The sequence below is a fragment of the Labrus mixtus genome, chromosome 6 (assembly GCF_963584025.1).
Source record: "Labrus mixtus chromosome 6, fLabMix1.1, whole genome shotgun sequence".
NCBI lineage: Eukaryota > Metazoa > Chordata > Actinopteri > Labriformes > Labridae > Labrus > Labrus mixtus.
Genome location: NC_083617.1, coordinates 22,068,546 through 22,081,398, shown reverse-complemented (window position 1 = coordinate 22,081,398; position 12,853 = coordinate 22,068,546). Strand labels below are relative to the sequence as shown.

The window sequence follows — 12,853 nt, the reverse complement described above, 5'->3', positions numbered from 1 at the left end:
CACACCTGATGTCATGAAAGCCTGTGAGGGTTCAGTGATTCGTCTTCAGGTTAGAGTGACATTAAGCCCGTCTCCTCCTCTCCTTCTGGACTTTTTTCTCTTGCATCAAAAAAAGAAACGACTATACCAAAGGTCATGAAATCCCCTCCAGGTGATACTGACTGATACTAGTTACCGTAATTCACATGAATTGGAGTGATTCAAGGTCACAAGGACCTTGACCTTGGACCTGTATTTCCCATTATTTAGTAAGTTCATCAAGTGACAGTTTGTGCCATGTTAGAATCTTTTCCCTCCAGGCGATTCTGTCATTGTGTGTGAACAAGAATAGGAAGTAGGAGTGATGGCAGAAAATACTTTTTCTAGGACATAATGAATTTGACCTGATGGTTTATATATAAAATTGTCATCACTTTAAGCTATAGCGAAACATTCATCAATACATATCATGAGGAACAAACTAAAATACAGACAGTTGAATATTGATCTGTGGCCCTCCACTACATCTGCATGTTAGTGCTGTTGTGTTTGTCCTTTAACCCATCCAGTGACGGCCATTAATTCAGTTTTAGCAATAGCTGGCGAGGATCATTTTTAATAATCACGTTACAAGATCAAACACACTGGAGTCTGAAAAGAACTTTTTGACGATGCATTATTTTGAAAAGCTGTTAAAGAGATTCACTAAGTTTATACAGCAGAGTTAAACTGAGCGCTGTCAAAGCTGTTTCATAACTGCTGTCATGTTGTGCAAACAGTCCCCTCGGTATATATGGCTACCTGCATTTAATAGCAGTTCATCGAATTTGTTTCGCTAATTATTCTCATCAACTTTTTGTTTTTACAGTGCTGTAGCATTTGAGATTGAAGTAGAATCAGATGTTACATTTTTTAACTTCTCAAAATAAGAAAAGAATAAGTGTTGGTGTAAAACATCCGAGTTTTTATTTCAAAGCAGAATGAGAACCACAGATCTTTAGTAAACTAACTGTATCAGAAACTACAGAGGCAGGAAAAAGAAAACTGTTAGAATTGTACATGGAATGTAAAAACATCAATGAAACGAGGACCCATAAACTTCAGATTTAAATTATCTAATCTAAAAAGAATTATAACATTTTGAAGGAACAATGAAACATAAATGTGAAGAGCACTCCACTCACAAATATCTTTTTTCCTCTTAAACCAAAGACAGATTCCACATGAAAAACCCCTACTGTCAAACCACCTATCTATACCAGCGGCGACAAACAACAGTTAGAAAAACAAACTCCTTCAGCAGGGTCCTCACTTGGTGTCCAGCTTGGCCATTTCCTGAAGGTAAATCCCAATGCTCTCACTGTCAAACAACACAAAGTAAATGTTCTTCAGAGAGGAGCTGGTGGACGACACAAAATGGTTGGAGATGGCCTTGAGGATGAGCTGGGCGGCTGTTTGCTTTGGGAAACCGTTCCTGTGAGAGTCGGCGGGATAGAAGTGAGAAGTGAGAAGTGAGCAGTACATTCTAGTGAAGAATTCCCATCATGAGCTGCAGCTAAAAGCAACATAGATCCAGGGTGCGATTCCCCCCCCCCTCTGGTCTATATATCCCTGCCTCTGCTGAATGTACACAGAATGTGTCCCCCCCCCCAAACACAAATCATTCCAACAACATCTTTCATTTGAAGTAAACTCCACACAGCCACCGTCACTCCGTCTCGTTCCACAGAGAACTACTCTCCGAGATTCTGCTCAGAGATGGAGAAATGTGGGCGGGTCTAATTTTACATTGGCTAATTTAGTCAACATGACATTAAGATTGACAGGTGGTTTGACCGATCACAAATGTCTATAGCATTTAATACACAAAACAGTATTTATCAAAGCACTTTTCTTATATTAAAGCTGACGTCTTACAGAGAACGCTACTTGATGAATTAAATGTTAAAAAATTGATTAAAATATTCTTCCAAATACAGTGGTTAAACTGAAGTTCTGAAATTGTTTTAATTAAGTTATTATTATATATATTATATACATAGAATAATTACTTAATTCAAACAATTTCAGAACAAGAATAATTATATAATTTAATTATTCTGAAAGAAATAGCCTAAAAGGCTTCAAAGTCTATTGGCCCATTGTTGTTCATAATTTTTTTCATGAATAAAAACATTTCAAAAACATCCCCCCCCCCTCTGTTTATTTTACAAATCGCACCCTGCATAGATCTAAACCATAAGGTGATACAGCAAGTGTCACTAAGGCCTGGCAGACACTAAAAGAAAATTTGAGATCCCACACATGACGACGAATCATGCCAGATTAACAGTTCAGTTCTTAAAGTGTGTGGTGTGCTCAGCACACTAACCGATTCATTCGCCAACCACCAGTCTCGACTATCAAAACGTGTAATCTCTCGCGGTCAAACGCTACTTAAGAGTTAACGCACAGGATGGTCAAGCTAACTGTGGCTAGCTGTTAGCTGGTACATCCATCACGGTTAACATTTGGGTCCAACTCCTCTAACTGTCAGTTGGATTGTGGTTTGCTTTACAGGACACGTTGTATAAACTGACGTAAGGTTGGTCCTGTGTTTATGACATCAATCTATCTTCATGCTTCGCCTTTGCTGTCGTCGCCATGGTAATATTTGTCGTGCTTGCTGCATCAGTCAGCTTGCTTCCTTGGTTGGCAATTGTTCTGTCCCACGTGACAATTCAGAGTCCGTGCTCGGCCGTCCTCGGTTTTCTCACCACACAACAGGACTTCTGATTTCAAATCAGGGCGGCTCTGATCGTCTTCCAAGCAGATCAGGGAGGTTAAAATCACACCTCACACCACAGGAGAATCAGGCAAGATAATCGGGACTATAGTGGGAAGGGTGGAAAACACAGACCAATCTCTTAAATAAATGTGCCTGAATAAAATCTACCAGAATGCAAGTGTTCACTACTGACAGGCTAAGATTGTGACTCCAAGTGTCTGACAACGTTAAAGAAAGGATCCCTCCTGAGATCGAACTCACTGTGAAGGTAAAGGGGTTGTTGGTCTTGTCCTGCTTCAATCGGTCAGTTTGATGTTTTATTGTATGACTTTGGTGTTTTAATGTTGGCTTGGTTCACACACATTAACACAAAGTGACACTAATACTACCTTAACAAAAGGGATAGTTTTGTAGTGATGCTTTCCATAATGTTATTAGGTCATTTCTATGAGACCTTGTGGTAAAAAACAACACTTAGGTTTCTTAGGTTAGTCTTTAATAAGGTGCATTCACGCTAAGAGATTACACTGAGGCCACAGCAGCTTGAATCTAGACTACAAGCTGAAGCAATCAAAAAACACTATTGTATGTATGTGTCATTTAGACATCAAAATATGTAAAACATACAGACTATGTTTAAAAATTCCAACCGTATAAAGCTCTTAAACGACATTCAAAATGTGAAGTTGGTGCCTTATTCTACCATGTTATGACTTCTCATCTTACACACCAGGGTAAAGAGAATGCTTTTGTATGTTCACCGAATTACATAAATGTTGCTAGGGCTCAATAATCAATCTTTGTTTCCCAGCAGAGTAATCTATCTATTACGACCAGCCGACACTGTCGTCTTCATTCATGCACGGCCTGCTCCGACCTCCACCTCAGCTGCAAGGAAGTGTGGACAACAGGAACGCGAGGAATACAAAGAGTCTGGTCTTTCACCTGCTCTTTTTTAAAGCGTCTCGAGTTGAGAACACTTGTTGTGAATTGGCACTATACAAATAAGGATTGACTGATTAAGTATAATGCTCAGGTGTTTGAAAAAGAACTGACACTCCTGTTATTGACAAAGAGTCAAGAGTCTCCGTCAAGCAGCCATTTCTTTAAACTTCATGTCAGAAGAACCGCATGTCATCCCTTAGTGAGCTGCACGTCAAACCTAAATGGACAGTAAGCAGTACCGGCTGACACCAAAACACCTTCGCTTCTGTGTTGTGAGTGAAGAGTGGAGCTCACCGTCCAGCAGGAAGTGAAGGGAAAGCCACGGACTTGAGCTTCTTCTCCTCTGCTGCAGAGAGGCAGTTCTCCACCGTCTTCTCCAGCTGGTCCTCGCACTTCTCTGAACCCCACTGAGGGACGTTACAGTGGATGACGAAGCGAGCTGCCATCCCACTGGCCTGACTTACGGCCACTGCAGGGTGCGAAGACAGAAGTATGACAAACTTTACACACATGGCTCAGGTCTCTGGATGTGTCGAGGTTATGTTGTGTTGTTTGGAAAACACTTTAAAATATCAGATTATACAGTTGCAAGAAAAAGTATGTGAACCCTTTGGAATTTCCTAGTTTTCTGATTAAATTGGTCATAAAATGTGTTCTGATCTTCATCTAAGTCTCAACAATAGACAAACACAGTCTGCTTAAACTAATACCACACAAACAATTACATGTTTTCATGTTTTTGTTGAACACAACATGTAAACATTCACAGTGCAGGGTCGAAAAAGTATGTAAACTCTTGGATTTAATAACTGGTTGACCCTCCTTTGGCAGCAGTAACCTCAACCAAATGTTTCCTGTAGTTGCAGATCAGACCTGCACAACGGTTGGACCATTCCTTTTTACAAAACTTTTTCAGTTCAGCAATATTCTCGGGATGTCTGGTGTGAATCGCTCTCTTGAGGTCATACCACAGCATCTCTATCGGGTTGAGGTCAGGACTCTGACTGGGCCACTCCAGAAGGCGTATTTTCTTCTGTTGAATCCATTCTGTTGTTGTGCTTTGGGTTCGTTGTCCTGTTGCATCACCCATCTTCTGTTGAGCTTCAATTGGTGGACAGATGGCCTTAAGATTTCCTGCAAAATGTCTTGATAAACTTGGGAATTCATTTTTCCGTCGATGATAGCAATCTGTCCAGACCCTGATGCAGCAAAGCAGCCCCAAACCATGACGCCCCCCCCCCACCATACTTCACAGTTGGGATGAGGTTTTGATGTTGGTGTGCTGTGCCTTCTTTTCTCCACACATAGTGTTGTGTGTTCCTTCCAAACAACTCAACTTTGGTTTCATCTGTCCACAGGATGTTTTGCCAGTAGAGCCGTGGAACATCCAAGTCCTCTTTTGCAAACTTCAGATGTGCAGCAATGTTTTTTTTAGACAGCAGTGGCTTTCTCTGTAGTGTCCTCACCATGAACTCCATTCTTGTTTAGTGTTTTGCATATCGTAGATTCGTCAACAGAGATGTTAGCGTGTGCCAGAGATTTGTGTAACTCTTTAGCTGACACTCTAGGATTCTTCTTCACCTCATTGAGCATTCTGCGCTGTGCTCTTGCAGTCATCTTTACAGGACGGCCACTTCTAGGGAGAGTAGCAACAGTGCTGAACTTTCTCCATTTATAGACAATTTGTCTTACCGTGGACTGATGAACATCAAGAGATTCTTTTGTAACCCTTTCCAGCTTTATGCAAGTCAACAATTCTTAATCGTAGGTCTTCTGAGAGCTCTTTTGTGCGAGGCATGGTTCACATCAGGCAATGCTTCTTGAGAATATCAAACTCAAAACTGAAGTGTGTTTTTTATAGGGCAGGGCAGCTTTAACCAACACCTCCAATCTCGTCTCATTGATTGGACTGCAGGTTGGCTGAGTCCTGACTCCAATTAGCTCTGTGAGAAGTCATTAGCCTAGGGGTTCACATACTTTTTCCACCCTGCACTGTGAATGTTTACATGTTGTGTTCAATAAAAACATGAAAACATATAATTGTTTGTGTGGTATTAGTTTAAGCAGACTGTGTTTGTCTATTGTTGAGACTTAGATGAAGATCAGAACACATTTTATGACCAATTTATGCAGAAAACTAAGAAATTCCAAAGGGATCACATACTTTTTCTTGCAACTGTATAATCTGAGTAGTAGTGCAACAGATCACACATCTGTCACAAGACATTCTGTACCTGATGCCACCTCCAAAGGTCCTTGTGCTTTTCGTAGCTCCTTGACTGTATCCTGGAACTCTCGGCCTCCTACTTTCTCCAAGGCGTTGCCTAAAAGAGAGCAGAGCAGAAGGTGAGAACACAACTCAAAGCTTTGAAGGAAGTGGTTCATAAAAAATAAAACAAGTCCTTCTCACCCACTCCGTCTTTGAGGTCCATTTCTGCATTTGTTGGGTTAATTATCCCCTCTACCTTGATCGTTCCAATTTTGCCGATTTCACTCTCCGTTAGTGAAAGCTGTGGATTCATACAGTCATCAGCTAAGTGCAAGGAAACACACTTCTCAAATTGAAACATACGGGAGTGTTACCTTCTGTCCAAGGAAGAGGCTCTTTGCTGACAGGATGGTGAATCCTTCTCCTGGACCGTCTTCTACTGTGGAGTTTGGTACAGACTCGCTCTCTGCGTTCTGTGCCGGACAGAAAGAAAGACTCAGTTAAACCAAACTTCAATAATCACAGAAACAAACACATAGCAAGGTTTCCCACCTCACTACTTGATGGGTACAGATATCCAATAGAGTATCCAACTCTCCCACAGACTCTTGGGTTTGTGACATGTTCTTTGATTAAGTGAGTCTGAGCTCTTCTAGCTTTAACAAAATATACTTTGTTTTCTTTATTTAGTAGAGACCCATCGAGCAGATTGACAATTTATTGGAACTATACTGATGGATATCAACCAATCAATCCATCTTGTAGTTGTACAGTTCAAAATCATTATTAAAAGTTATTTCAGGAAACTCAGAGCTGGGCTCCTGAACCATTAATTATCGCCTTTGAAATTGGAAGATCATTTGAAAAATAATTATTAATATTATTTTTTAACTTCTGGTAAATTTGGTTTCCAATAACGTCATTTTGTTTCACTTGAATTCACTACTGCCAACTTGAGTCAGCTGACCTCATTTGCTGCTGACCCTGTTGTTATCCCTCTTATCAACTGACACATCTGTTCCATGAAAAATGCCGGCCGTGGAGGCGGGCAGATTTCTGTGAAAGACGTTAATACTTCTGGCAACTTTGTGGTGCCAGTGCGCAGCACACTGACTTGCCCGTTTCTACTCAGGCTCTCATTGGCTGTAGTAGTCACGAAGCACTAAGGTCCTAATAGTTCAAATGAGGTGTGATTCGAAAGGTCGGAGTTCATGAATTAGTGCAGAGAATAAAAGTGAAAACTGGGAACTGTGGTGTAAATTTTGAAGCAATACGTGGCTCTTTATTAATGTCATTTGTTTGTATTAAGTCTTTTACTGGACTAGTAGACACTCTATAAGAGGAGCAGGTCTAGACAGAACTCTTTATTATTTATAGAGACCTGACAAATAGCGTTGACACAAGTGTTGTTGTTATTGTTTTAATCTTTTTTTTGGGGTGCTAATAACTAGTATTGGAGAAGTGAATTGACAGACTTAAACCCATAGGGCATAATCAGTCAGGCTCTAATGTTAGGGCTGTAAGTAAATTCTTGACCTTAAGGTCGGATCTTGAAAGAATGTCCTTTGCATCATATGGGGGCTTTTTTAATGGTCTCCCCCCTCCCATCATATAAAGTTATATTCTGTCCATGTCGATGGGTTGACTGACCTTTGGCTTTCGCCCTCTTTTTCCTTTAACCTTTTTGAAGACTTTGACGGGTTTCTTGCTCTTTGAGCGTTCCTCTTTCTCTGGGACGGATGCCTGGCTGTCCACTTTCACCCGGCTCCCCCTCTTCTTGGACAGCAGCTCTGGGTGGATCCGAGGCAGAACCCCACCATTCGATATGGTGACCCCACGCAGGAGCTAAAGGGAACACATTTCAGAAACAAAATATTTCAAATCCGTGGACACATTTCCAACCTAAATGTAATCCCGAGGAGGCTGTTCTCTTTAAGTGACATGCTCCGTGCAAGCAGATGTGAAATAAGAGTGGATGTTCCCAGTAGAGATCAGCCACGGTGTTGGGATACTTCACACCCTCTGAAATATTAGCTGCTACACACACCATCTGCTGTGAGACCAAAACCTTAACGATCAACCACACAGGCCTCACACACAGGGAAAAGACTTCACTCACATCATATCAAGGACATAACTTCTAACTAATAAAACAAGAATAAATACCTAAAAATGAGTGAACACAGCCAAAACACTATTTATGTCGGCTGCTACGCCACTGCTTTCTCTGGAAACTGTAAATCTGTGTTATATTTGAATGTTTTCAGAGACTTAACGATGCTCAGTCTGGTATCATGAGTGTGTCATGTTGGAGCTTCAGGTGTGTCTGACAGAGCAGAGGAGGTTAAAGGAGCACCATGCAACCTGATCCACCAGCGGCTGATGGTAGAGAGAGATACGTGTGAATGTCGTCAACACTTTATGTCTAATTTCCATCATAATATTTTTGTAAACAAAATGTATTGTTGTGAATGTTTCCTCTGTGCATTTACAGGTCTCAATATTTGAAGTGTCAACTAAGCTTCCCCTCACTTTTCCTCTTCACTCTCTTGTAATGATATCACCCTCTGAACTGTCTCTGATGTCAGAGGTCTACACCTAACTATTAATCAGACACTTTTAAGCGCCTTGTTACCTGGTTGAGCTCCTCGTCATTGGCCACAGCTAGCTTGATGTGCCTGGGAGTTATTCTGCCTTTCTTGTTGTCCCGTGCAGCGTTTCCTGCCAACTCCAAGATCTCAGCTGAAAAAAGAAAAAAAACACTGTATATCAAACATGCAGGGCCCTATCGTACGCCCCGCACAAAGCACCTTGCCGTGCAGTGCAGGTGTCTTTCCTTTTTTTTTTTTTAATGCCCAGTGCTCACGTTGTTCAAACAGCAAATGAACTTGCGCTCCAATTTGTGTAAGGTTTGTTTTAAAATGAGGTGTGTTCAGTCAAAAAGCTGGCGCTCTCCTATCTCGAGGACGCAGAAAATGAGTGCTCCTTCAACCACCTAAAACCTGCTCGAAGTGTAAAGTCTGTGTCCCAGTGTGTTCCAGATATTAAGAGGACGCATTAAAAAGAAGAGCAAACTAGTTCACAATACTCCTCAACTGAGCTTAATCCACACACGGGATGCACAACAGTGCACCTACTGCACAGTTTAATATCAGTGTAAGTGCTGACACATTCAAATTGGTTTTTTTTAATAGAGTAGAGGGCTGGGAGAGGAAAAGTTTTTGTTTCTGTTTGTTTCCCAGCCCTCCTACGAGCACATGTTCTGTCTAAGACACACAGAAACACATGAAGAAGCACACACACTCCCATGCTACAGAGAGTTGGATTTACAATACATCTTATATATAACTATCAGTGCCACTGACAATATAGCCCACAGATATAAGACTGTCCTGTATCCATTATGCAGAATTAGAGAATGTAGCCAAGGAAAGAATGATTAGCTATGTGTTGTCTATTTACAATCTGTAATTTAGATATAATTAAATACTTAAACAAATAATATAATAAAGCATTAAAAATCAACTAACAACAGCATTTTAATATTTGTTTGCATTAAATTCAATTTATAATAATTTCTATTTGATTGCCATTAATCAACAACCACCACAAGTTTTGTTTTTTTGCTCAACTTGTTGACAGCTAATGAAATCATTATCACTGAAACTGTAATGAAGCTTGAACTTTACCTGCCAGGTACTCTATGACTGCTGCCATGTAGACAGGAGCCCCCATACCGATGCGGTATTTGTGCGTGCCAATGCGCAGGTATCTCATCATCCTCCCAACGGGGAAGATGACACCCGCCCTGGCTGAGCGAGACAGCTTGGTGGCCTTCTTCTTTCCTCCTCTGGCTGACATCCTGCTATCTGATACAAAGCACAACCACACAGAGTGGGTTAAAACAACTTACGGTAATGCTTTACATTTGAATTCATAATATTACAGAAAAAAAAAACCATCCATATATTGTCAAAGATTTTTTTTTCATTGTGGAAAAGCAACGATATTTCTGGTGTTATTTGTCAAGATGAGATGTATGGATTTCAATTTTTATTCTGATGTATTTCCAGTTGAAGGAAAAGTCGTTTAAACCTGTTCAAATAAACCAAAACAGACACATTTCAATTTTATAATTTATAGTTAAATATTTTGTTTATATCTGACAAGTGATGGACTTTGACTGTCAAAAACAAATTGGATGAGAACGACAACATAACAGCAAAACAGCCTTGAGTTTTGTCTAGGAGAAAAAGAAGTATATATACGTCACAACCACAACGGAGCTGCCTTAACAAAGTCGGTCGTTTTCTCCTTTTACTTCAAACCATACATATTGACAGCGTATGGTACGGAAAGGTTACCGCCCCCCTCCCCCCTCCCCCGAGGTCTCCATGTAAACAAGTTCCAGCAATGAGCGCTCTGATAGGCTGCGGCCTGCACTCTGGATGTATGCACTACAAGCGCACGAAAAGGTGGAAGGATATGGCGTGTGTGTATGTGAGTGAGGTGTTCGGCGCATGAGCCGAATGTAAAAAAGACGGGAATGTGACCGGTGCCATGAAGCCTCTCGTTACTGTACCGTACCTAGCCTTTACAGTCAAACAAGTCAAAGCTCTTCGACGTCGCTACGCAGACGTAAAAACTGGATTTTTTTCTATCACTGTTACTGTCACAGCGACACAAGCTGACACATAGAGGTGATTTTATTTATCAGCTCAAATGTAGCAGGGACACGCATACAGTTAAGGGTTAATGTTAGCTAGGTTAAACCAGGTCGACATGTTTTAGCTAGTAAAAACCATTCACTCCTTCTATTGCGTGTAACCCCTACAATAGAGAGATTAACCACAACGACCCATTTCTCTTAATAAACCCCGCCCGCCCCCTTCCTTTTCCATGTAGCCTCCAATCCTCTGCATGTGTGTAATTACAACAGACATGGAAAGTAAAGCGCCCCCGTCTATCCGGATATGCGCCCAGGCATGAAAAATGAAAATCCCTCCAAGTTTATACCTGTTTTGCACTCCTTTCACGCGAATCGGTGCGTGCCAGAGGTTCTCCTTCACGAAACACGGAATCCCCCACGGTGAAAGACGTCGCGCTTTGTTTTGGTTCTGTTTATTTGCTGTCCTTGTGCGTAATCTTGCTTCCTAACCTTAGGGAAAAAAAAAACACACACAGCAAGCAGGAACAGCGTAGTCTGGTCGGAGGCTGGCTCAGTGCTACTGATGCTGCTGAGGGGAAAAATTCAGTAGAGGGAATATTCATTGCAAACGCCCCCCTAACATGGCTTCAAGAGGGAACATGTTGGTGGAAAGAAACGCGATGTGATAGAGAAGGTGTGATGTCAAATAAAAATAAACAGTGTTAATAAAAAAATAAATGCTTTTGTAGATTCAGTGGTACAATAAACTGACCTCTAATAAGGCCTTATAATATGTGGGCTCTATTTTAAATCTAATTTCCCTGCCTCCCAGGCTGTTTTCCCTGCACGTTTCCAAGTTAACAGGTAGCCTGCCGAAACAGTAATTGAACATGCAGACTGGGAAGTGAATCAGACAGATAATCCTGGCAGCCTCTTTGATGCATCATAAAAGGGATCGCAGGGGGACAGAAAGAGTCTCAGCAGCCAATCAGATCACTTGACTCCGTCTTTGATATGCCAAATAGATCTGTGAAGGGGAATGCTAGCCAGATCCACTTCCTTTAATGCATTCCACAATGTTGTCAGACACTTAAAATAACAATCTGAGACTTCAAGTGGAAAACAAGCAGTTTTATTGATTTTGATGTGGTGCATTTCCCCCCAAGGATTAGGCCATAGCCATTGGAACCAGATCAGTTTAGACAATCCAATGAAGCAACTCTATTTTTTTTTTCTCTTCTGGTGATTAATCAAGATCCTCATAAAAGACAAAATGTTAAACTTAAAATAAAATAAGAATTAGCCTACACTTAAAACAAGTGCTGAGCACACCACATAAAAACAACCAGAAACAGAACATTTTCTTCATGATTAAGTACAGCCATGAAAAAATGCTAATTCTAATTCGAGCCTATATTTATTTTAGTGTAACACACTATACACTATATTATCGCTTCATCGCCATGAGTTATAAGGCTACCGTCTTAATGTGAGCAAATAAAACCACCTCTGTGCAGCCGAGAGTCACTTTGTATCCAGCATTTATTAAATAAAATGTGCACAGTTTAGAACACAGCCGTGTAAGTGAAGTGTAGATTTGCTTTTGCATTACTGTATTTATATTTTATTTGTGCAGCTCATCTGTTTGAGCTTGCTTGATTTAGCTTGTTGACTTTGTTTATCTGTTTGTCTGCTTTTATATCCTCTATAGAACTCTCTAGGCCAGAGTGTTGCTTGTATGTGTCAACATAGGACCTACTTGGTAAACAAGTTGAGTTTTAGATTTAGGAAAACACTTTGCTTCTAAATTTGTTTGGCCATTTCTTCAACATGATTGGGTGTGATCATGGATGATAAGTTAACGTGGAAATCACATATAGCTCATGTTTAAAAAAAAAAGTGTCCAAGAATATCTTTGTTTTAAACAAAGCAAAGTTTCTCTTGGATTGTAAGGTACTGCGGATTTTGTATAGTTCACTTATTTTGCCTTATTTTAGTTATTGCGTTGAAGTGTGGGGTAACACTTACGTCACTAACATTAATCCGTTATTGATTTTACAGAAAAGAGCGGTAAGAATCATTCATAAAGTCCACTATAGAGAGCACGCCAACGGGCTGTTTTTAAGATCAGGTTTATTGAAACTGAAAGATTTAGTTGAGTTACAGACACTTGTGGTTATGTTCAGAGCAAAGAGTAAAGTATTACCAGATAGTTTACAAAAGATGTTTGTTTTTAGAAGCTCAGAAGATGAAGAGCATAGAAGAAAATTTCATTTTAAGCATCAGTTTGCAAGAACAACTTTAA

General features: G+C 40.5%; 1 protein-coding gene across 1 annotated transcript; it reads right to left on the bottom strand.

Annotated features, from left to right (window-relative positions):
- Positions 1-922: 922 nt before the first annotated feature.
- On the bottom strand, positions 923-11,125 carry LOC132975747 (core histone macro-H2A.2). Its single transcript, XM_061040519.1, has 9 exons — positions 10,917-11,125; positions 9,590-9,769; positions 8,536-8,642; positions 7,551-7,745; positions 6,275-6,373; positions 6,102-6,201; positions 5,926-6,015; positions 3,986-4,160; positions 923-1,453 (listed from the first exon to the last, which is right to left on the bottom strand). The coding sequence occupies exons 2-9, from the start codon at positions 9,759-9,761 to the stop codon at positions 1,288-1,290; spliced, it is 1,104 nt and encodes a 367-aa protein (XP_060896502.1). The 5' UTR covers positions 9,762-9,769; positions 10,917-11,125; the 3' UTR covers positions 923-1,287.
- Positions 11,126-12,853: the final 1,728 nt, after the last annotated feature.